We start from the raw sequence: 25,528 nt of genomic DNA on the forward strand, positions 1-25,528 counted from the left end.
GTCTTGGACAACAGCTGGTGCCTGGGTGTGCGGGGGAGACCCCAGCCCTCCTGCTGTGGCTGGGGGGCCTCTACTGCTGGTTGCCTAGAGTGCTGGGTGGGGGGAAACCCTCACACCCCTTCCTTGTGCTGTCCCATGGGGCCTCTAGGGGAGACCCCTGTGCCTGCTGTCCCTGATGATCCTATACCCTAGCTGGGTTGGGCGACCCCCCCAGACCCCTCCCCCCTATCTCTGCCTGGGAACCTGACCCCTCCCCTGCCGCCTGGCAGCGGCCAGCCCCTCCCCTCCTGCCCAGCCCCTCCCCTCGCCCGCCGGCCCCTCTCCCTGCCCGGCCGCGCTCTCCGGCCGGCCGCACTCAGAGCCGAGCGCTCGGTGGCAGCGGCCCGGCAGGGAGCGAGCGAGCGAGCGAGCCCCGGAGCGAGCGCGGTGGGGAAGGGAGCCGCGCACGCCTGCCTGCCGCTGCGCCCCGGGGAGCAGCTCCATCCCTGCCCCGCTCGCGCCGCGCTTCCTTCCACCGGGGGCCGCAGCTGGAGGGGCCGGGGCTGCGGAGCGGGGGCGCAGGAGATACAAAGCCGCGGCCGCTGCAGGGCAGGCAGGGGGAGAGACAGACACAAGGGGGCATCCTGCAAAAGGGAGCTACCTCCCCGGGGGCCGCGGAGCCCCCCATCTACCTTCAAGGTAGAGCCAGCTGGAGACCACCCGTCACACTCCCCCCCGCGTGGAGGACAGCCACCTGGACACTGACTCTGGGTGTTACCTCCCACCCCCCAGGGGAAATCTAGTCCAGCTCTTGGAAGCAATTGAAAACACTCTTCTTCCCCCCCCCCCTTTTTTTTTTCGCGGAGGGACAAATCTGGACAGTGTTCGTTGTCATCTCCCTCCTAACTATTAGCGATTTCCACCCAAAGAGGAATAAGTCTTGGAAATAAACCTACCAAGAGGGGGTGAAATCTAGGGGAGGAAAAGATTTTTGGAAGTTGATCCACGCCCCCCTCCTCCCGTTTTTGTTTTGTTTTGTTTTGTTTAGGACATTTAAAAAATTCTTATTCTGCAGGGCACAGGTTCCCAGCTTCCTAGGAAATCCTCTGGACGGTGAGGAGCTGATTTGAAAGAATAATAATAATACAAGGATACAGCTGGGCCCTGTTTGCTTTTCCTGGTTTTTGTGTGTGAAGATGCTATCCTACAGCGTGCTGGACGCAAATGTGGTGGATGTGGAGAAAAGGAGAAACCCTTCTAAGCACTATGTGAGTACAGACAAGTTGACATGCTTACCCTCTGATTCATGTTGCATGCTGTAGCAGGGGTAAATCCTATTATAAGAGCAAATGTGTTAAGAGTCATTTATTGCCCCATCATTCAACAGATATTTGCAGTGTTTTCAAGAGCATATAGGTAAAGTGATATCGGCTGGATTGTTTTCTGTACGTGCCCATTAAATCCCTACAAAATACTTTTCCATGCCAAAAGCAACAGTCCCCTCCCCCAAAACCCCCACTGCAGTGGAATTTGCTAATATACAAAATCAAACATTTGCAATCTGTTAGATTTACAGTTCTAGTGGGTCGACCTGCAAGTCACTCACCATAACTGCATCTTGAGCTGAACTCCAGTGGGGAGTAATATCTTTCCATCTGCTCCCTAGATCATAGGAGGGTAAAAATTTGCATTTTTAGTATATGCAAGACATGGTGTCTTTTAGAGGAGCCCCTTTAAAGTCCGTGCAGTTGACTATATTCCAAAATAGTTCTCCCAATTTTGTAGTTGATAGTTTTCTTATATATTGCTGGAGTATTGTGAAACCACTTTATCTCTAGAGCTTGCTTAGGACAGATGCTTTTCCAGTGAGTGGAGTGCTAACCTGGGAAATCCAGGTTCAGTTCCCTGCTTTGCCTCAGATTTCCTGTGTGACCTTAAACAAGTCACTTAGCCTCTCTGTGTACCAGTTCCCCATCTGCACAATGGGGATGATAGCACTGATCTGCCTCAGAGGGGGGTTGTGGGGCTAAATACACACAAGATTGGAAGATGCTTAGCTACTATGAGAATGGGTGGCCATACAAGTAAGTAAGATAGAGACTGTTTAATGGAGGTGACCTTCTATGAAAGGAGGGGGAGAACTGTACTTGATAAGTTCATACACTATATATAGAGGAGGAGGGGGGAGGAGTCCTCTTAGTACAGACTAACAGGGCTGCTACTCCAAAGCTTAATAAGTGTGGACTGTCATAGAGATTTCACTGTAATTTTTCCCCCACTAGTTTTTCATCACCCCAAATAGATTGTGTTGATGTTGCTTCTTTTTTGTTTGTTTCCTTTTATTGTTAAGGTGGACTTGCCCTACTTGCTCAGCAAAGTTCCAGTTCAGCATGCAAGGGGTCCCTTAACTCCCCTATTAAACCCTGATCCAATTCAGTAAATTGTGCAGTGCTTGCTCTGGTCCAGTGGGGAGCAGAGCAGGACACGGCTGCTGTAGGTTTCTGGAGTTAGCCAAGGAGGAGGTGCTGAGGCATCAAGTGAGCATTTTGCTCCTTGGTCTTGTAAATTTTAAGAAGACTTTGTGTTTTGAAACATGTATTTGCCAAGTTATCAAGGCAGACTCAACACTTGTTTCCTTTTCATGTCTACTTCACCTTCTGTCTTCACACCTCACTGCTAAATGGAGAAACATCAGACAGGGATTGCTGCAAACCCTCCCAAGATATCAGTACTACAGTATGTCCGTCCCTGTTGTGTGGAGGTGTTGCCTAAAGGTGCTGATGGCATGCAATAGAGTAGGCTCCCTTGGTGCCTCTGTGCCCTGGGGTTGAAACATACACATCAATTAGACAAGGCTTTTGAATTCTCTAACTTTGTCTGGGTTTTAGTTACATAACCCTTTTTTGCATGTTCTTCTCAAAACCAACACTGGTTTAGTGGACTTTCCTAGAAGAGTTGATTTTATGTTCTAGAAGACGAATCAGTCATCACACTTCTTAACATGCAGTGTAGTTGTAGCCTTGTGAGTCCAGCTCAAAAACCAGGGCAAAGCCCTAGGCATAGTTTACTTTGGTGTTTAAGCATTCTGAGCAGTTAGCCTGCAGCCACATCCCCTCCGGGCTGTACTCTTGCTAAAGCTCCCAGCCTAAGTAATTATAGGTCCTGTGTATGCTTTCGAAGAGTGGAGGTGTTAACCCTGATGTCCTGTTAGATTGCCACTTGAGCAATTGCACTCTGTACTTATTCCTCCATTACTTCATGTTGGATAAAGAGTTGTTCTTCAATTCCTGTGTAACGTTGTTGTGACTGACTCTGTTATATGGCGGCTGTGTGTCTCCCCAGAGGTGGCTGAAATTTATTGCTGTGTTGTGATCTCTATGTAGAAGTTTTTAGTAACTGTAAATAAAACACTATATGAACTTACAAAAGATGCAAGATAAATAAAATCATAACTTGGTCCCTAAAAAATTACCTACAAAGGTTTATTTTTATTCTTTATAACTAACAGGATACATGTGAAAGATCTAAAACCTAGAGCATCATTTACAGTTTGAAACAAAACCTGTTCCTTATTCACAACCCTGCCAATCTTCCGATTTTGAATCTGTTTTCACAGGTGGAGTTGACCTTACATTTTATACAACGATTTAAAATCTCTTCTCCTCTTGACACTTTCAGGGCAATTTCCCTATTTCTCCAGTTACCATAGAGCCATCCAGGGAAGACCAGACCAGAATTTCTCATGTGTCTTTGTTATATTAAAAAAACAAAAACAGCCAGTTTTGCTGTATATATCCATAAAACAGCAAAAAAAGGGACACAGCTTCTCTTCCCTGCAGGTCGCCTTAAGTACAGAGCTTGCTCTCCTCCATCCTTCCCTAGCTGCCATACAGGGGACCATACAGGCCTTTCTGCTTATTTGGCATGCTTAGATTTGGAATCTCTTGCTGTTACAGGAGATGAGAGGAAGTTATCTTCTCCATCCATTTCCAACTTCGCATCCGATATCAGGCCAGGTCTACACCAGAGTTTTGATGGCATAGCTGTTTTGGTCAGAAGTGTGTGTGTGTGTGTGGGGGGGGCAGAATCACATCCCCCTAGCCAACATAGCTATGCTGGCAAACCCCCCAGTGTAGATGCAACTCTGCTGACAGAAGAATGCTTCTGTTGGCCTAGCTAATGTCATTGTGGAGGTGGTGTTACATTGCTGAAAGAAAAACTCCATCTGTTGGCGTACACCATGTCTCCCCTGCCAGAATAACTATTCTGGTACAGCTCTTCCAGCAAAGCCTTTGTAGGATAGACAAGGCCTCGATAAGTGCAAGTATTTCGTATCCCGATTGTTTCCCATATCCTCAAATTAATGGCCTCGCCATTATGTCAGCTGTCTTCTCCTCCACAGTTGACCAGATGTATGGTGATGATCTGTATTATCCTACTGTCATCACTGTACTCTCTTGAGTGCTTATGCTGAGATCCCAAGGTAATGGACACGCACATTGGTACAAATTTTCTCTTCCAGCATCTCTTGGTTTCCTGTGACAGTGGTGCTTGGTTGCAGTACAGCACACAGGCTGAGAAAAGGTAAAATGCCTGTGACGTCAGACAGAACTGGTTAGACCTTCTCTGCAACTGAAACAGTTAAAAGTGCTGCTGGCTCCAGCCATCTGAGTCACATATTATCTCTAATTCCTTGCCAGAGTAATTGTTTCCTAATGTGATCTCCATATGATTCACACTATAGATCTTGCATGAATTCCTGTAAATAGAAGTTGTAACCACTTCACCCAAGCTGTTTGAACATGATTGTCAACCAATGCATGTGATTATTAATCTCTTAATGTAGTGAGGGAATAAGTGTTTCTATTCAGATGTTCAACTCTTTGCTTCTTCTGTGAAGGGAGGGTAGGATTTGGCTCAATGTCACAAGCAAGTTTGGGCAGGTCACACTAATTATTGTAAAATGTGGGCATTTCTGAAAAACTGACTGACTAACATTTTACCAACTTACTTACCAGATCTGCTCGCCTTGTGTATTCAGAGTCCTATCTACTTGCTTTAATGACAAAGATCCTTGCTATTCCTGTTAGCCCTATAGAGCTAACAAGGGAGTGGGAGCTGGATTCCGTTCTGGCTTATGCATCAATGGAATAGTTAACTAAATTCCAGCTGCAGGATTGAATTTTGCCCTCTGTCTTCGGGGGGGCTGCACAGGTATGACAATGTGTGGCTGGTAGGGTGACAAGATGTCCCGATTTTATAGGGACAGTCCCGATTTTTGGGTCTTTTTCTTATATAGGCACCTATTACCCTCTACCCTCCGTCCTGATTTTTCACATTTGCTGTCTGGTCACCCTAGTGGCTGGTTATTCATGGGTTAAAAGGGGCTTACCCTGACTTTCAGAGGCCAGGTTGAGTTTGCAGAGCTGGAAATTGAAAGTGGATGCCTTTTTTTTTTTTCCTTTCTAAAATGGACAAATCTGCTCTGGAGTTAGGGGGACGCTAACAAACACGAAACCCCACAAGGCCAGTGATTCAGAGCTGCTTCTCAGACAGGAATATCCCTTTATATCTGAAGAAGTATTCCTGCTTTTAACTGAGTTAGTTGTTAGCAGTGTCTTAGACATGAGTTAGCATTTTCAAAAGTGACTTCGGAGCCTGAGTCCTGCCTGCTTTCAAAGGGACATAGATCTGGTCTACACAAGAAAGTTGCACTAGTTTCACTGAAGGTGTGATTTCAACTCCATTTAGTTAAGCTGGTGTGGGTGATCTGAGGCCATGTCTATGCTACAAATTTTGGCTGACGCAAATTACACTGGCATAAAGCTGCCACAGTTAGTATATCACTCCACATGCATAGTTGATTCCTTGCGTTGGTGCTGTATGTACTCACCGGGAGAGCTTGTGTTGATGCACAGTGTGGTACATCATGGGTAGGTGGCCTCGTTTGCCACTCACCACCATCCAGTGCACTGTCTTTTGGAAAGTTTTGGCAATGCCTGCTGGGGCAGAAATAAGTCACCCGGGGCAACTGGGAACAAGGAGTCAAGTTCCCACCATGCAGTTTTCTCCATCCCATAGTGCCAGCCATATCCCATAACTTTCACACATTAAAAAAAAAAAAAAAAAATCTCTCGTGGCCCTTTGCACTGCTATCCAGCTCTGACAGAGGCCTGGAACTTGCACAGCTCTGCACTATTGTCATGAACATTGCAAGCACAGGACGCACGATCCTCCAGTATTTGCAGAGCTGTAAGAAACCGCATCAGCGGGGAACATGACAGTTTCAAGGAAGACAGATTGCTGTGGGCCATAGCGAAAACCAATTCAAGGTGGTTGGTGACATTCACGGAGCAGATGGTGGAGCACTGCATCTGGGTCTCAGAAATAGGCACTGTCTGGTGGGATCATATCTTACTTCAGGTGTGGGATGATGAGAAGTGGCTTCAGAACTTTTGAATGTGAAAGGCCATGTTCCTGGATCTCTGCACCAAGCTTGTCCCAGCCCTCCAGTGCAGGGATACAAGAATGAGAGATGCGCTGTCAGTGGAGAAGCTAGAGGTGATCGCACTGTAGACACTTGTATTGCTGGATTGCTAGCAGTCAGTGGGAAACCATTCTGAAGTTGGAAAATCTGCTCTGGGGCCACTGTCATGCAAATGTGCAGGGCGATTAATTTTCTCCTGCTATGAGGGACTGGGACTCTTGGGAATGTGCAAGGTATAGTGGGTGGATCTACAGCAGCGGGGTTCCCAAACTGAGTTGGAGTGATAGATGATATGCACATCCCTATTTTGGCATCAACCCACCTTGTCCCAGAGTATATCAATAAAAAGAACTGCTTTTGCAAGGTTATGCAAGCATTGGTGGGTCACTGGGGACATGTCACAAACATCAATGTTGGCTGGTGAGGGAAAGTGCATGATGCTCGTATCTTCAAGAACGCAGGACTGGTCAGAAAGCTGCAAGCAGGGACACTATTTCCTGACCAGTGGCTCATCATTGGCAATGTTGAAATGCCAGTAGTGATCCTGGGGAATCCAGCCTGATCCTTGCTCCCATGGCTTATGAAGATGTACGTCAGCCTCCTCGACAGCACCAAGGAAAGAGTCAACTACTGGCTCAGCTGGTGCGGAATGTCAGTTGAATGTGTTTTTGGTAGATTGAAGGGACGCTGGTGTTGTTTACTCACAAGACTGGGTTTCTGTGAGGAAAATATCTGAATGGTTATAGCTGCGTGTTGTTTCCTGCATATTATCTGTAAGACAAAGGGGGGGGGGAAAGCTGCCCCCAGGATGGAGGTGGAGTGGCTGTCTGCTGAGTTGGAACAGCCAAACACAAGGGCTGTTAAAAGAGCTCAGTGCACCTATGGCTGAGGGCGCGCCATTGGTACATCATTGTAATGGAAAATACATTTTCACACTTAACTAAGGCTCTTTCCTCTGCACTGGGCTTCCCTCTGCTTGACTCCTGGGACTGACTGGACTGTCATGGAGTCTCAAGCAGGCCATGGCTCTCAGCATAGCTGGACTCCCCCCCCCCAGTTGCAGATCCCTCCTCCTCGCAATTTACGGCCGGGGTTCTCGGAGGTATCCACAGTGGTCCGCAGGGTGGTGGGGTCTCCACCAAATATGGCGTACAGCTCTTTGTAAAAGTGGCAGGTCAGTGGCTTGGCACTGGATTGGCTCTCTGCCTCCCTGGGCTTCTGGTCTGCCTGTGGCATTGCTGCTCATCCTTCTCGTACCCCTTCCCCTGAATATACCCCTGTGCAATCTGCTCGTAGATATCCACATTTCTAGGGCTGGTCTGTAGCTGTGCCTCACAGCCTCTTCTCTTTGCACTCCCCAGAGAGCCAATAGGTCCTGTTTCCTCCAGGCTGGAGACTGCCTGGAGGGTGAAGCTGGCACGGTCAACTGGGCAGTTGCACACAAACATGGACATTTACTAGGTGTGTTCACAAAGCTGGGCAATCGGGAAAAGGCATTTCAAAAATTCATGGAAGGTCTTTAAAGGGTGAGGGGAAGCTTCTGCTCCCAGTGACCCCCAGGCAGTGGAGTTCACAATTGTGACCAGAGCGGTCAGTGTTGGGCATTGTGGGACAGCTGCTGGAGGCAGGAGTGGTGGAGCCTTCCCAAAACCATTTCCCTGCCCCTGCCTCCCCTCCCCAGGCCCTGGCAAAGCTGGGAGGGACCTGTGCTCCCTGGCCCCACTCACCTGTCTGGAGCTGGGGGACCCCCCCCCAAAAGCAGCCCCTGGCCCATGTGTGTTTCTCCCCCCCCCCCCCCAGAACCCTGCTGAAGGCAGGTGGAGGGTCTGCAGCTCTCCACAGCTGCCCAGGTGGTTCTTACCTCAAACCGGCTTCTGGCAGGGCTGAAGAGTTACAGCCTGTCTATGGTAAGAGCGGAGGGCTGCTCTTGGTGGGGGGGGGATCCCCACTGCTGCCCATGCTCCAGCTGCTGGCTGGGGGGACGAGGCCTTGTGGCGGGGTGGGAGGAAAGAGGAGGGGCAGGGGGCGGGGCCCATGATGAAAAGTGGACGGGCCAGGCCCATCCACTTTCAAAAAGTGGGAGGATCATGGCCCCCCAGTTAGTCGCTTAAAATTTTAAGTTAAATGGATGCATCTTGTACATGTAGAAAAGGCTTTAGGCTGCTAAGGCGTGTACACCGGCACTTCTGAAAATGTTACCTACACTTAAAGGTGCTGTACAAACACTTGGGTCCTGTAAGCTGCCCTCCGCAGGCAAGCTCCTGCACCTGCATCAAACCTCCCTGACTTCAAAGGAACTGTGTAAGGGTCCATGTGTGAAGCAGCTTGCAGGATCAGAGCCTTAATCGTGGTCACAGCATCCCTGCTGGGAGCTAGGTCTGTATTATGCGTCTCTTACAGATGGGGCAATTGAAGAGAAAAAGGCTAACTCCCCAAGCTCAGTGACTCGGTGGGGGAAGCTGGTAATAGAACTCAAATCTGCTGTCTCTGTCCCTTACATTGGAAGACAGTCTGGCTAGTGGTTAAAGCGTCTGGTAATGGATTAAAATACACAACTAGAAAAGTTACGAGCCCTTGGATTATGTCATTGTCTTCCTAAAAGCCACTTCCCATTCCATAAGAATTAAACAGGAAGAAGGATTCAATGTGACTCTACCTGCAGCAGGAAGTGACATACCAGCTCTCTCATTTAGTCATTTGGGAGGAAACAGCTGGACACTTTCTACTATACATCTTTTTATCTGCCTTTTTTATGTCACTTCCCCTGAGTCAGTGCCTGCTAGCACAATAGGGAGCAGTTCTCAGGGATGACAGGGAAGAGTAGGGATGCTGGAAGACACTTGAGAGCTTTGTATAGAATAGTCAAGTGGTACCATGTTGTAAATAAAACTGATACCTTTTTGCCTTGGGCATGCAGTAGAAATAGTTCATGAAGCACACAGAGTCCTGCACAGTAACCTAATACTGGCTTTTGTAAAACTTTTTTAAACAAACTCTTGACTACTTAATAGCATCCCTCGTTTAACACACACAGGTTAGTGTATTTGCCAATTTCAAACATTCATGGAGCTTTAAAGGGTTGAAGAAGACTGAGTGCATCTATGACCCCTGGGCAGTGGAGTTCACAATTGTGACCAGAGCGGTCAGTGTTGGGTGTTGTGGAATATCTGCGGGAGGACTGTTATTGTCAACCTAGGTAATGCGGTGTCTACACTCGCACTGTGTAGACCTCAGGACATTGACCAATTTACTAATAGCTGTTATAGACTTGTCTTTTCTGTTCATCACAGGAGAAATGAGTTTTGTAAGTTATAATGAAGGACTTGTTTCTTGGAGCAGCTAGTCCTGGAACCCACAAGGGGAGAGGCAATTTTTGATTGAGGGTACGTCTACACTTACCTCCGGGTCCGGTGGCAGGCAGTCGATGTTCTGGGATCGATTTATCGCGTCTGGTTTAGACACGATAAATCGATCCCAGAAGTGCTCGCCGTCGATGCCAGTACTCCAGCTCGGCGAGAGGAGTACACGGCATCGACGGGGGAGCCTCCCTGCCGCGTCTGGACCCGCAGTAAGTTCGGACTAAGGTACTTCGAATTCAGCTACCTTATTAACGTAGCTGAATTTGCGTACCTTAGTCCGAAGTGGGGGGGTTAGTGGGGACCAGGCCTTAGTCCTAAGTGCCGTACAGGATCTGGTCCAAGAGGTGAATATAGCTGAACTGCTCAGTAATAGCAACCATAATATAATTAAATTTGATATAATTGCTGGGGGGCGGAGGGGAATACCAAAAACAAAAAACAATAACGCGAGCAAAACTCACCACCACAGTAGCATTTTACTTCAAAAAAAGGGAGCTAAACAAAAATGAGGAAGCTAGGTAAATGGAAATTAAAAGGAACAGTCACAGCAGTGAAATGCCTGCAAGCTGCATGGAAGCTATTTAATAACACTAGAGCAGGGGTGGCCAAACTTACTGACCCTCCGAGCTGCATACGAACATCTTCAGAAATTCAAGAGCTGGAGCACACCTGCCAGAGCTCGGGGTTTCAGCCCCGCAGGAGGCACCCCATAGGGCTCAGGGCTTCTGCCCTGCTCCTGCTGAAGCCCCAAGCCCCGGCAGATGGGTTCCACAGGGCTGAAGCCCTAAGACCCCAGCTCCCAGCTGGGCAGAAGCTGCTACCTCACCACCCTGCTGCAAGGCAGAGGTCTGGAGCTCTCCCCCAGGTCTGGTAGCTGGAGAATTGCTGGGGGGGGGGCGATTTATGCATACTCCCCAGATTGGTGACAAGTTCTGTCTGACATTGACAGCTGTCTGGCCTCAAGTGACACAAGCTGAGGGTCTCAGTCCAGTTACTACCGGAGCAGATGCTTTCACGTTGGGCTCTCTTCCTGCAAGAGGTAGTCCGTCAGGCTTTCTAGCACTAGGTTGAGATAGGAAAGCGTGCACAGTCACTGGTAGTGCTGTGCTAAGTGAAGTCCTGTAGTCGTCCAGGGCTATCAGTCTAGCAACTTTCCTCAGCATTAAAATCACTTGGAACTAATAAACAAACAAGAACTTGCTAAGTATTTTCCTGGAGGGAAGCCACAGGAAGAGCAGAGCAGGTTAAGTGATCTTCTTCCCCTTCACTTCCCCTTTACTGAGCAAAAGCAACGAGGAGTCCTTGTGGCACCTTAGAGACTAACAAATGTATTTGGGCATAAGCTTTTGTGGGCTAGAACCCACTTCATCAGATGCACGAAGTGAAAAATACAGGAGCAGGTATAAATACATGAAAGGATGGTGGTTGCTTTACCAAGTGTGAGGTCAGTCTAACGAGATAAATCAATTAATAGCAGGATACCCAGGGTGCAGAGTTCAACCTTTCCCCGAAAGGATTAAAATGAACTCTTGAGCTAGCTCCTGAGAGCAGGAAAGAGGAAACCCAGAAGCTGTGGAAGGAAACCTGCTGTGGGTGTGTGCAGACCTGTGAACAGAGTAGACCAAGAGAGGCCCAGCCTCGTTTCTAATATAGTATGTTGTTTTAAAAAATATAGCGGTGGCTGAGGTAGGGAGGGTTAAAAAGCAACTGAAAACATGTGCAGTATTAACTCAGTTGTTTGACAGTAATAATAATAATACCCATACACCCCTTCTCATATTCAAAGTGCCCGACACATTGCTGAACCCCCCAGCTCCCTTGGGTAACTAGGTTGGGGTCAACCTCATTTTACAAATGAGTAAACTGAGGCACAAGGGGTTGTTGAGCAATTATCCTGTGATTTCACAGTAGGTGGAGCTGGGATTAGAAACATAGAAAGTCCTGATCCTAATATCAATTCACCCAGCCACTCTGTTCTGTCATTTATAAAGCCTTAGCGCCTGTGTCACGGGGGAATGGGAGGGGAGAGACACTGCAGACCATGTCCTAACATGTGCTGCCAGGGCCAGTCCCAGTCAAGGAGGTTTATTCTTTCTTAACCATTGTTAAGAAACAACCAGAACACAGTCTTAAGTCAATACCTGGCACCAGGCTTCAGGACTACCCTCCCAGGGGTCTCTGGCTCTCCAGTTCCTGGCAGCTTTCCTGTCTCCTCCAGCTCTGCTCCCCTCTTGGAGCTGTAGGGTTACATCCTTCAGCCCTGGGACTCCTTGCTCCAGGGACTCACCAGAGGGGTTAGCTCCACTCCAGTGTGGCCTCTGCTGACCAGGGCTCAGCCTGCTTCAGTCCTTTCTTCCCAGCTGCCTACTAGTAACCCTTTACAGGCCTAGATGTAGCCCAGCCCTCTTTATTTAGCTGGATTGGGCTCAACTGCTCCAGTCATAGAATCATAGAAGATTAGGGTTGGAAGAGACCTCAGGAGGTCATCTAGTCCAACCCCCTGCTCAAAGCAGGACCAACCCCAACTAAATCATCCCAGCCAGGGCTTTGTCAAGATGGGCCTTAAAAACCTCTCAGGATGGAGATTCCACCACCTCCCTAGGTAACCCATTCCAGTGCTTCACCACCCTCCTAGTGAAATAGTGTTTCCTAATATCCAACCTAGACCCCCCCCCCACTGCAACTTGAGACCATTGCTCCTTGTTCTGTCATCTGCCACCACTGAGAACAGCCGAGCTCCATCCTCTTTGGAACCCCCCTTCAGGTAGTTGAAGGCTGCTATCAAATCCCACCTCACTCTTCTCTTCTGAAGACTAAATAAGCCCAGTTTCCTCAGCCTCTCCTTGTAAGTCATGTGCCTTAGCCCCCTAACCATTTTTGTTGCCCTCCGTTGGACTCTTTCCAATTTGTCCACATCCTTTCTGTAGTGGGGGGCCCAAAACTGGATGCAATACTCCAGATGTGTCCTCGCCAGTGCTGAATAGAGGGGAATAATCGCTTCCCTTGATCTGCTGGCAGTGCTCCTACTAATGCAGCCCAATATGCCATTAGCCTTCTTGGCAACAAGGGCACACTGTTGACTCACATCCAGCTTCTCGTCCACTGTAATCCCCATGACCTTTTCTCCAGAACTGCCGCTTAGCCAGTCGGTCCCCAGCCTGTAGCAGTGCATGGGATTCTTTCGTCCTAAGTGCAGGACTCCGTACTTGTCCTTGTTGAACCTCATCAGATTTCTTTCACATCAGTCCAGGGGAGCTGGGCTCTGTCTATCCATAGGACCAGCTACCCTGTGACAGCCTGATTTTGAGAGGTGTGGAGCATCCGCAAAGCTGTATGACTTTGGTAGGAGTCAATATGTGCTTTATATTCTGATTAAAACATGTTCCCGACTCATGGCATCTTTGAATAAAACTCTGTCTGTAATCAAGGTATTGTACCACCAGTAGTTCATGTGTAGGCTCAGCAGGCTGATGGGTTTTTGTCAGGAGTGTTGGCCTATATTCAATTTCTTTGTATGAGTTGGATTAAAAAACAAATAATAGACCCTTTAATAATAATGATACCTAACTTTTCTATAGCACTCTTCATCAGTAGATCTCCAAGTGCTTTACAAAGGAAATCAGTATCATTATCCCCATTTTACAGATGGGAAAACTGAGGCATTAAGTGGTGAAGTGATTTTCAGAAGTTCACTCAGCAGACCAGTGGCAGAGCCAGGAATAGAATCTAGGTCTCCTGAGTTCCAGTTCTACTCCTTAAAATGATGTGGCAGACGCACTAGTGATTTCTCCCTAATGCTGTGGGGGGAAAAGTCATAGTATAAGGACAACACACTATGTTTTCCCTATGTGAAGACGAGTTATTTTACTGTGGAGGAAATCTTGCTATTTCCAAAGCAGTTTGAGGTACTGAAACTCCAGAATGTCTTCATTTTGGATACTTGAGGTGATCCTCAAACCATCATTGCTATAGAAAATACTTTGTTTAATTTTTCTTTAGATTCTGCCTACTTGGTAGTACAAATGTAATACACTGTGGATAGTTTTGGATAGTTGACTTTCAACTCATTTCTGAGATGTATGGAGGGGACTTTAATTTCAGCATTTAAATGCTTGATTTGTGAAGATACATATTAATATTCCACTCTTTACCATCTACACTAAATTTAGAGTGAATTTAGTGCTGGATAGAAACCACTAGAGTGTGGAGTTCTCTCTGTACCCACCTGCACCCTGTCTTGTGCATATGTGTGTGTCTGTCCCTGAGAAACCACCCCAAGAAGGAGAATGGTTTGTTATTTGTATTGCAGCAGTTGTTTGCTAGCCCTGATGCTGCTTAATGGCATATTGGTCTGGAACTTCCATTTCAGTGCGTGGACTCTGCCACGGACAACTCCATGTCAGCGACTGTAGTCATCTGCATTTTAGACAGGTACAAAGAGAGACACTCTGTCCCAAACAGCCAGTGTACAAACCAAGGGGGGGAAGGAGATGTTACCCATTCAGACCTTGGCTGAGGTTGCTAACCAAGCACAGCCAGTTAGTGACAGCTATGTTGGTGGATTTTCACCTGTTCTCTAGGAACTGGGTGAAGACCCATCAGCTCCGTTCATACAAGATACCAAATCGCCTTAGACAGCAATGGTTGTTGGTCATTGTTGACAGGGAGCTAGCCTAGAACAGGTAACCCAAAGATGGAAAAATTCTGTAATGCACCCCAAATATCCTGGCCTGTCCAGTTTCTCTTCACCGCAGGCGTATTTCTAAGTAAATGGGAAACTGCTGCAGAATTGCGCCAGATTCCTATTACACAGCTGGGTAGCAAAGGGTTAAACAAAAGGTCCCGCAGGGTGAACGCAGGGTGACCAAGATGACATGGCAATGTACTCTAGCTGACGTACTCGTGAGTCTCTCAGTGACCTCAAACTCCTGGATGGACTCCAGGAGAGCCTGGCCCTGCCCCAGTGACAATAGTCTTTAATTTGTTGGCCTGTCAGAAAGCTGTGAAGTCACTTTTTTCACAGGCCCGTTTCCAACTCTTTGGATTTCCCTCCTAGTAAACTTAGTAGCACGTCATGGTTTTACCAGAAGCCAGGCTTTCCAGCCAAGTCAGCAGCGCTGGAGTCAGTGAATGCCCATTCATTGCAGGCCATTATCTGAATTCCCAGGCTTTTTCTTCTCAATGTGGTCTGTGTCTTGCGCAAAGTGCTGGTCAAAAGCCCAGTGCAGCCTCATGGGAAAACTTTGAAGAGGTTCTAGAAACCATGGCCAATGTTGTCAGTGTGTAAAGATAGGGTCCTGAATCCCCAGGCAAAAGTGCTCTGATTCTCAGAGCTGCAGCTCCCATTGACTTGAGTGGGATTTGTGGATGCTCAGCACTTCTAAATTCAGGCCACTGTTATTCAGGTGCCTAATTCTAGGCACCTGGGTTTGAAAACTTTGTGTGCTAATAACTTGTTGCTATTAGAAATTTTCTTCTTAAATAAAAAGAGAGAGAAATGGGCCGGAACTAAAACCTTAGAGTAGAAAATGCCCAAGCTTTGTGGAGGTTTAGATCCATACCCAAACATTGCACCCGCCCTCCAACTCTAAATGTAGCAAAACAAAGCCTCAAATCCAAACGTTCCTTCATGTAGGTGGGATTTATAGCCCAATTTTGAAGCCCAGGTTCATGTCTCAAAAAAAATGCCAAGATATTTCTATTTTGTATCTCCTGCTGTGGCAGCTTCTTCACTTGAAACCTTAGTCTTTTCTGGGGATGTATTAGGCTGTGGAATTGTCTCCCAAAAGAGAGAGTAGAAATTAAATTGCTTGTGACATCTAAATCAATACTGGACAAAGCTCTGGAAAACAGATTATAGGGAACAATCTTTCAGTGACCCCAGTGGATGGATCAAGTAGTCTAATAGGTTTTTCCCCTTCTCTAGCTTCTGTTAATATCATGCCACACAGAAGCACATTCGGTGGATGTTTCTGTTGAAAAGATCAGTAGCCAAATTAACAATTAATATAACAGGTTTCAGAGTTAACACAGAAACTGGAGTTGGGTCCTTCAGACCTTTCTTAGAACTATTGTTTTAGGCTGTCTGTAAACCTAAGAAGGCACCACTGCATCAGGTTGCATTGCAAAGGTTTTAATTGCAATCTTAATGTCCAGGAATGGATCATTTAAAAAACAAAACAAAACGACACTCAGGCCATGTCTACACTAGCGAGCTTACAGTGGCACAACTGTACCTATGCAAGATCGCCTGTGTAGCTGCTCTCTGCCAGCAGGAGAGCGTCTCCCGCCATCATAACGCTGTGTATACTGCCACTTACGCTGGCGAAACTTCTGTTGTTCAGAGTTGTTGTTTTTTTCACACCTCCGAGTGACATACGTTTTGCCATCATAAGTGGTAGTGTAGACATGGCCTTAGATTATAGTGTCTCCTGGAGCCAGAATGTTGTGATCCATTTCTGTTGACTTTGAGCTCTGTCCAAAATTATCTCTTAATTTAGCCAGGTAGCCTGGAGGCAGGAAGACTCCTGCCAGCTGGGTGTGGTGAAGGAGGGACCCCAATTTGTGTGCAGATCCAGTATTCCTCCCTCCTAGGCATAAGAGGCTAATGGAGAAGCAAGAGTCAAGCTCTTGGCCACAGGGCAGGAATTATGGCATAATCGGGTGCTATATGGAGTGAGATGAAATTGGTGCCTTCCCAGCATATTCCTCAACTGTATCACGCCAACCAAACCCCCTAAACCCACTGCAGGTTGCTAATATTAGAGTTGTAGAGTCATGAACAGCTAAGGTTAGAAGAAACATTAAACACGTTAAGGAAGTGAACCTCACATAATCACTTCCAGCTCCCACCTCTGCTGCATAGTACCTCTCGCTTTGGGACACTATCGCACATTTACAGGCCAATGTCATACATCTAGGTCTTGGCAGCTGGAGAACTTCTGCTTCCCAGCCGCGGGTCAAGTGGCAATTTATTTTTGTACAGGTCTAGCGGCTGGTATTACTAATAATACATGTGCATGCTTTGAACTTATCTGGTGCCTTTCATCCACGGATCCCAAACACTTTTAAGCCTCAGCTCCTCTTTATAAGGTGGGTAAATAAGAGCGTCTAGCAAAATATCTGCTGGTAGGGAGCCTGCATAAAATAACTGGATGGGCTAGGGCAGGTGGAAGGAGCTTGTTAAGGTTTGAGCCTCCCTGGAAGTCATTTCATCATAGGACTGGGGTTGTGGGTAGGGGGTAAGGAAGAGAGTGAGAGTGGATTCACAGCCTGTGCTCTGACCACTGCTTATCACATTGTTCATAATTGTCTCAGTTCCCTTGTGCTCCCACTTGTCATCTCTTATCTTACAGATTGTAAATTCCTTGGGGCGAGGAAATGTGTTTGTACAGCACCTTCCACAATAGGGTCCCGATCTGGCCAGGGCACCTATTGATTGGTGCTACTGCAATTCAGAAAATTAATAATAATGATGGCTGCAATACAACCAAAATATTTTAACATCCATCACTTGGATTTTTATTTTTTAAGGCTATACACCCATCACAAACTAGCAAAAGTATCACAGATTAATTGATGCACGTTCAGTATTGCCAGCCCCAAGTGCTCAAAAATTATGAGCCAGGTTCCAAAAAGCTATGAACTTATTTTAAAAATTGAGAGTTTTTAAAATTATATATCTGCCTACTGGTTTCTGAGCCTTTAGGATGCACTCGGGTCACGTTTTCAAGCTTTTTCTCCACAAACATGAGGGCTAGAAACTTACTTCATTTTTAAAAATGAAAGTGGAGATTCTCCTATGATCACCTGACTCCAGAAGCTGGGGCTTTAAGTAAAACACCAAACATCTGGAGACTCGTGATATGTCACTAGAGTTGGCAACACTGCCTGTGTGTGTGTATAAAATAGTAAGTAGGTTTGTGTAGCAATCTGGGTGGAGAAGGGGCTTCAGAATGCTAATACATGCCTCAGCTGGGATATTATTACATGGATTGAAGAGACAAAGTGAATGAGGTAATATCTTTTACTGGACCAACTCCTGTGAAGAGGCAGTCATCCTGTTGGATCCCAGCTTTTAGCTAAGCCAGTGTATAATAGGCATTACCATATGCCCATTTTAAAGAGGGGGATATAGGCACAGAATAATTCAAATTTGCTCAAGGTCACAAGGAGCCAGATTGAGCCACCCTTACTCGGATGAGTGCAGCAGGACTATTTGCCAAGTAAGGTACCACTCAACATAAGCATGGGATGCTTTAGCCTGGCGTGACTCCTGACTATCCCTGGCATCAGCCCTTTGAAAACACTTGGTGCCTAGGGATGGGTAGACATTTATTGCAAAGAAGAGATGAGTGAATTCCTCCATTATAACAATACTCCTTTAGGGTTGTCTCACAGAAGCTAGGCTTGAAGCCTTGAATGATGCTACAGGCTTGCAAAAGGGTAGAGGAGAAAATAGATCTTGTGAGGTTCCCACATTACATTTAATGAGTCTCTAATCTTATTCAGTTACTTAAGCAGATGGTGTCTATTTAATATTCTAAACATACAGATAACCCACTCGTTGGTTGGCTTTTTGGTAGGGAACAGGCACGGTAGCTTAAAAGAGAGCCATCAGCCACCGGTACAGACATTCTGCAGAGTTTATAGAGCACTTTACTTCAGCAAATCTGCACCAATGGGAGGTAATGCACTGTAAGCTCACCCTGGTTCTGTGAAAGGGGAGGTAGCAGAGCTGGGGAGGGAGGCAGCCTGGGTTTTTGTTTCGGATGCAATAACAATAAGTATTTCCAGATTGGGTCTTTGAAAAAGTTTTTAGGGGGACAAAGGCCAAAGATAACAAGAGTTTTCCAGAGTCTGGAGCAGAGGGAAAGGGAGCCAGTGTAATTTGGAGCCCTGAATGCTGGCGGGCACATAAAGGCTGAATCTCAGCTCACCACGTCACTTGCAAATCAGGAGAGATAACCGTGGTGATACAAACCAGCTTCTTCGTTGGCCAGTTTGTGTAGCTAATGGCCCCAACCTGGTGCTTTGGAGTTTCAAAAGCGCTCTCTTTTAAAGTCACTTTCCTTTTAATTTAACTGTTTTCTCTTTTTTAATTGTTTTTGGCAGTTGCTTCTTAAGGGGTCTGTGACAAACCTCAGGATTTCAGTCCCCCACGATGCCAAACCATGCTGTGAGGTCATGGAAACCCAAGGCCTACTCCTGCTCCTATTGAAATTGATGGCCATACTGAGTCCCTGGCTGGTTGAGATTGTCAGTGTCTCCTTCAAGGAGGATACTGTGCTGATGGCTTAAGGAAACACGTGTCCAGCCTCCACTCCAAAAGACCTCTTCTGACGCTGACAATCTAAACAGCTGTCATCTGGTATCCCTTTTAGTTCTCACAGGCTGCGTCATGCATCTTGAATTGAGGGCAAGGCTTGTAGATGTTTGGCAAAGTGTTCGTGTGTGTGTGAGAGAGAGATTCAAAGCATTTATGCATTTCACATACCTATGTTAGACAAGTGCTAACAGAATGTTATATGGCAGCAGCTAATAGTTAACAGAGTAAAATGAGATAATAACTTACCACTCATATGTTTTTAATAAAGTGAGGTCATTTAATCTGATTTCGATGCTAGATTTGGTAGTGTCCTGAGCTCTGGACTTGCATACGTATTCTAATAATAACAATAATTTGCACTTACATTGTGCCTCTCGTTTGTAGAGCTCCTCTACGAGCATTAGAGCAGTCTCACAGGTATGCGGACACATGCGCATCATGCGAAAGCACCAGAGAGATGAGCCACAGTAACTGTCGTTAGGATCCTCAGTGTGTTTGGAGCATGAGGCATCCAAGGAAATTGAAGTGCCACCACATGTGATGGGTCTGGCTCCCAGGGCAGCCTGACATGCCCGCTGTGAGAAGTGTGCATGTTTGGTGAATAACACTGGGAAAGCAGCTCCTTTTTATAAGGAATTCAGTTCGGACAGAAGACAGCAGGCACTTACGTCTACCTTGGTGTTCGATACAAAAGAAGAGCATGCTGAAATGTTAAAAAATGAGGATAATACTTTTGGTTACATTTTTATAGCACTATGAAGCGTGCAGCAATATTTTGCACTTTTAAAAACCCCTCGGCTACTCTCGCAAAGTGCCTTGCGAACATGAGTAAGCCCCAGAACACCCCTGTGAAGCAGGGGAGGGGATCACTTCCCCATTTTACAGATGAGAAAACTGAGGCACGGAGAGATGAAATGACTTGCCCAAGGTTTCACAAGCAAGTTGATGGCAAAGCTAGGAAATAAGGGGCCAAGATTTTCAAAAATGGTTAGGGATTTTTGGATGTCTAGTTTAAGACACCTTAAAGGGGCATGAATTTGCAGAAAGTGCTGGGCACCCACTGTCTGGAAACCAGACACTTTTAAGGTTCCTAAAAATAGACTTAGCCAAGACAAACTGATGCACTTATAAGCACATCAGTTACCTCTGGCTCCCAGTTCAAACCACCCTGGTGATGCCACAGCTATGAAGGCAAGGAAACAAACCATTACGCTGTAGGGTAAGACAAAATTTATGGTAGCACACTCAAGATATTGGGCCTGGTTTCTGAGGCAGTGTTAGAACAGAAGAGCTGCCACATTGGGTCAGACCATGGTCCATCTCGCCCAGTATCTTCTCTCCAACAGTGGCCTGTACCAGCGCTTAAGGGAGAGTGTACTGAACAGGGGAATTTGGGAGTGATCCACTCCTGTCTTTTACTCCCGACTTCTGGTACTCTGGTTTATATAAGATCGCCCTTAGCACGGGCTTGTGTCCCTGACCATTTTGTCTAATAGCCATTGATGGACCTATATTTCATAAACTTACCCAGTTATACTTTTGGACATCACAACATCCCATGGCAACGAATTTCACAGGTTAGTTTTGCATTGTGTGAAAAAGTACTTCCTCTTGTTTGTATTAACCTGCTTCCTAGTAATGTCATTGGGTGACTCCTGGTTTTTGTATTGTGTAAAAGGGTAAATAACACTTTACTATTCACTTTCTCCACACCATTCATGTTTTTATAGAACTTTTATCATATTCATCTTTAGTCACCTCTTTTCTAAGATGAATAGCCATAGTCTTTTTAGTCTCTCCTCATACGGAAGCTATTCCATACCCTGCCTTGATCATCTTTGTTGCCCTTCTCTGAACCTTTTCCAATTCCACTATATCCTCTTTGAGATAGGGTGACCAGAACTGCACACAGTATTCAAGGTGTGGGCGCACCATGGATTTATATAGTGGCATTATGATATTTTCCATCTGATTTTTTTATCCGTTTCCTAATAGTTCCTAACACACTGTTGGCCTTTTTGATTGCTGCTGCTTACTATCCATGGTGACTCCAAAATCTCTGTTTTGGGTGGTAAATAATGACAGTCAATTTAGAACCCATCATCATATATGTACAGTTGGGATTATTTTTTCCAATGTACGTTACTTTACGCTTATCAATGTTCAAGTTCAACTGTCATTGTGTTGCCCAGTCACCCAGTTTTGTGAGATCCCGTTGTATCTCCTTACAGTCATTGGCAGATGAGGGTTAGTGGCAGGGGTTGAGGTGATTGTCACCAGCTGTCATTTATTTTAGAAAAATGAAGGCCAAAGTTAACCAGTCTAACTCCGTCCATAAAACTTACTTTGTTGTAACACTTAAAAGGCCTATACAAAAGCACAGGGTGCATAAAACTAAGAGAATTAATCACAGAAAATATTTTCTTTGCACTCTTTGAAGATGTTTTTGACTAACCAGCCTTTCTTGTGCATCTTAAAGGTACAGGTGAGAAAAATACAAACTCTTCTCCATGTCCTGCAGTTCTTTTGCATGCAAAATTTCCATTGGGGTCCTGTGGACAGAAGGACTGAGGTTCCTAATGTCTGAATAATGACCTGTCACAATAATTCCTGCTCCAGACAAAATATTCTACTTCAATCTCCCCGCAAAATAAACACTGACTGTTGCCACGGTCATTTGCTGTGCTGGGCCCCAGGGAATGGTATTTGCTCCCACCTTGAAATCAACCTAATTTATTCCCTTCCCAATGTAAAAACAAAATAAAACACATTTAAAGCTTTTCCTCCCACCCCATAGTGATTGAGCTGGGGAGTCCAGAGACCTGGGTTCTGTTCCCAGCTGCCCTCGCCTCCCTGTGTGACCTTAGGCAAGTCACTTAACCTTTTGGGACCTTCGTTTATTCTCCGTGTAAAAAGGGAACTAATGAGACATACCCTTAAATTGCTTTGAAATCTAGAGAAGAAAAATGTGCTAAGGGGTGTTATTACATTTACTAACTCCATTTCATCCCTCAGTTGAACTGCAACTCCTCATTAGATTGAATGTGGTTCTGTATTTCAAACAGCTGGTATTTTATTATTTGTTGTTACAGTAACTTCTTGTTTAATGTTGTAGTCATGTTCCTGAAAAATTTCAACTTTAAGTGAAGCGATGTTAAGCAAATCCAATTCCCCATAAGAATTAATGTAAATAGGGGGGAGGGGTTAGGTTCCAAGGAAATTTTTTTTCACCAGACAAAAGACATTATATACATATACAGTATAAGTTTTAAACAAACAATGTAATACTGTACTCATAGAATCATAGACTATCAGGGTTGGAAGGGACCTCAGGAGGTATCTAGTCCAACCCCTTTCTCAAAGCAGGACCAACCCCCAGCTAGATGATCCTAGCCAGGGCTTTGTCAAGCCTGACCTTAAAAACCTCTAAGGAAGGAGATTCCACCACCTCCCTAGGTAACCCGTTCCAGTACTTCACCACCCTTCTAGTGAAAAAACATTTCCTAATATCCAACCTAGACCTCCCCCACTGCAACTTGAGACCGTTAGCCCTTGTTCTGTCATCTGGTACCACTGAGAACAGTCTAGATCCATCCCCTTTGGAGCCCCCTTTCAGATAGTTGAAAGCAGCTATCAAATCTCCCCTCATTCTCTCTACTCAGGAATGATGATTGTGAAGCTGGGTTGAGGTGGTGGAGTCAGGGTGAAAGAGGATGGATCGTCCAGCTGCTCCTCTTGCTCTTCTTTCCAAAGTGCTGGGGGGCGCTCAACCCCCAACTCTGCCCAAGCCCGCCCCCGCTCCACCCAGCCCTGCTTCTTCGCGCCCCTGCTCCACCCCTTCCCCCCAAGCGTGCCGCGTCCTCACTCCTGCCCTCTCCCAGAACCTCCTGAACACTGCAAAACAGCTGATTGCTGCAGGTGGGAGGCGCGAGGAGGGAGCGGCGAGTTGCTGATCCTGGGGGCTGCCAGAAGGCGGGAGGCGCTGAGCTGTGTGTGGAGGGGAGTTGATGGGGGGGCTGCCAGCCCACCTTGGTTCCAAGCCCCCACGTCCAAACAACGTTATAAGCAAACATTGTGCAACTTTAAATGAGTATGTCCTCTAATAGATCAACGACATAACAATGAAACAACTTTAACCAGGCCAGCATGAAGTGAGGAATTACTGTACTCCCGCGGGTAGGAGAAAAGGCAGATAACCTATATATACTATTCTTATTAACCAAGAGTGCCTTTATTTATTTTCTGCTTCATTTAAAAAGATGTTAATATTCCGAAGAATACTCTAACCTCCCCCCATCTTTTCTATTTGTGTATCTTATCTTCTAGTTGCTAAAAATGTAGTTTTCTTTTTAATGAGAGTTTTTAATAAGTTCCAGAATCCATCCTAATGTTTAGATTGCTAGAGCCAGCTCAGAGTGATGGTGATAAAAGTGACACTGCTATCCTGGCAAATGTTTCCTGTTTGGGGAGTGTTACCAGAGTGAAATGCTGGGAGAGTAACTAAAACAAAGTTGTTTTTATAGAGCTTTGTGGGGTGCCCAAGGTTTGTTTCTGCTGTTCTTTTAGAGGGCATGACCACCGCGTATGCTGGGTCTAAACCCCCAGAATTCCCTCCGCAGTTCAGCTGAGGCATCCCCGAGGGAGAGTAAAGACCCTCCCCAGTCAGTCAGTCAGTTTTGTGCTGTAGAGAGCAGCACATTGATGCTGTGATGGGATGCCTAGCTGGCTGGTCCAGGCCACAGGATTCAGATCTAGAGCTAGATTTTTGTTTTCCCCCCTCAAACTTGGGGGGTTGTTTGGATCTGCTGTTTGGGAAGGACCCATTCCTATGTAATAACTAAGGGCTGGATAGATCCTTCACTCAGTGCCTTGTGAAAGAGGGGGCACACAGCTGGACTAACTTCAGGGGAGCCATGGCAAGAAACTGTGATTTGGGAATTGCTTGACTTCTCCCTGCAGTGCAGCTACCTCTGGGGTGGAATGCAGCCACTAATTTTCACTAGCAATATGACAGTCACGATTCCTTCCCTTCATGCTCATCCTCTGCAGGAGAGGAATATTTTGCACCACCTCTTTACAATATGGGGAATACTTCCTCTGTGATGGGTTTGGTCACAGAGACCCCCTTGGGACTGTCACCTGATGTGTTGAAACTACCTCTGAGCCCGTTTTCTTTGCCAGCTTGGGACTCCAGAACCCTGTCTTGTTGAGCCAGACACTTTAGCTTGCTGCAACACAGACCCAGGGTCTGAACCATGCCCCCAAAGCTGCAGACTTAACTGAAAACAGCTCAGTAAGTACTCCGGTCTCCAGTTCCCAGTCGCCCAGCTCCCAGTGGGATCCAAACTCCAAATAAATCTGTTTTACTCTGTATAAAGCTTATACAGAGTAAACTCATAAATTGTTCACCCTCTATAGCACTGATAGAGAGATATGCACAGCTGTTTGCTCCTCCAGGTATTAATCTCTTACTCTGGGTTAATTAATAAACAAAAGTGATTTTATTAAGTATAAAAAGTAGGATTTAAGTGGGTCCAAGTAAGAACAGTCAGAACACAGTAAGTTACCAAGCAAAATAAAACAAAACACACAAGTCTAAGACTAATACATTAAGAAACTAAATAAACGTAAATCTCACCCTTATAGATGTTCCAATAAGCTTCTTTCACAGACGAGATTTCTTCCTAGTCTGGGCCCAGTCCTTTCCCCGGTACAGTCCTTGTTAGTTCCAGCTCAGGTGATAACTAGGGGATTTCTCATGACTGGCAGCCCCCTTTGTTCTGTTCCACCCCCTTTTATAGCTTTGGCACAAGGTGAGAATCTTTTGTCTCTCTGGGTCCCCATCCCTCCTTCTGAATGGAAAAGCACCAGGTTTAAGATGGATTCCAGTACCAGGTGACTCTCACGAATGCAGGAAGGCTTGCAAGTAAACAGAGCCATTTACAACCAGTTGTTCCAGTCAGTGGGAGCCATCAAGATTCTAAACCACCATTAATGTCCCACATGTTGCATATTACAATAGGACCTCAGAGTTATACTTCATATTTCTAGTTTTAGATACAAGAATGATACATACATACAAATAGGATGAGCACACTCAGTAGATTATAAACTTTGTAATGATACCTTACAAGAGACCTTTTGCATGAAGCATATTCCAGTTACATTATACTCACATTCATTAGCATATTTCCATAAAACATATGGAGTGCGTCACAACTTCCTCCTGTGCTCTGCCAGCACTGCTGGCTGGTGCATTGGGGGCTGGAGCTATTCCCTAGCCCTCTCTACCTACTTCCAGCCTACCTGCTCATAAGTGAAAAAGCAGGTGGAGTAGCAGATTCTGTTTTCCCCACTGTGCTTGGAGTGGCAATC

The 25,528-nt window shown here is 46.1% G+C and overlaps 1 protein-coding gene across 1 annotated transcript in view; it reads left to right on the forward strand.

The window, feature by feature from the left end:
• Positions 1 to 379: 379 nt before the first annotated feature.
• The window catches only part of SH3PXD2A (SH3 and PX domains 2A), a gene marked incomplete in the record, with an annotated part of 374,021 nt that continues 348,872 nt past the window's right edge, over positions 380 to 25,528 (forward strand). Inside the window, 1 exon segment of the mRNA XM_034775874.1 lies at positions 380 to 1,247. Coding sequence (XP_034631765.1) covers positions 1,176 to 1,247 — 72 coding nt within the window.

Source organism: Trachemys scripta, chromosome 7 (genome assembly GCF_013100865.1).
Source record: "Trachemys scripta elegans isolate TJP31775 chromosome 7, CAS_Tse_1.0, whole genome shotgun sequence".
Lineage (NCBI taxonomy): Eukaryota > Metazoa > Chordata > Testudines > Emydidae > Trachemys > Trachemys scripta.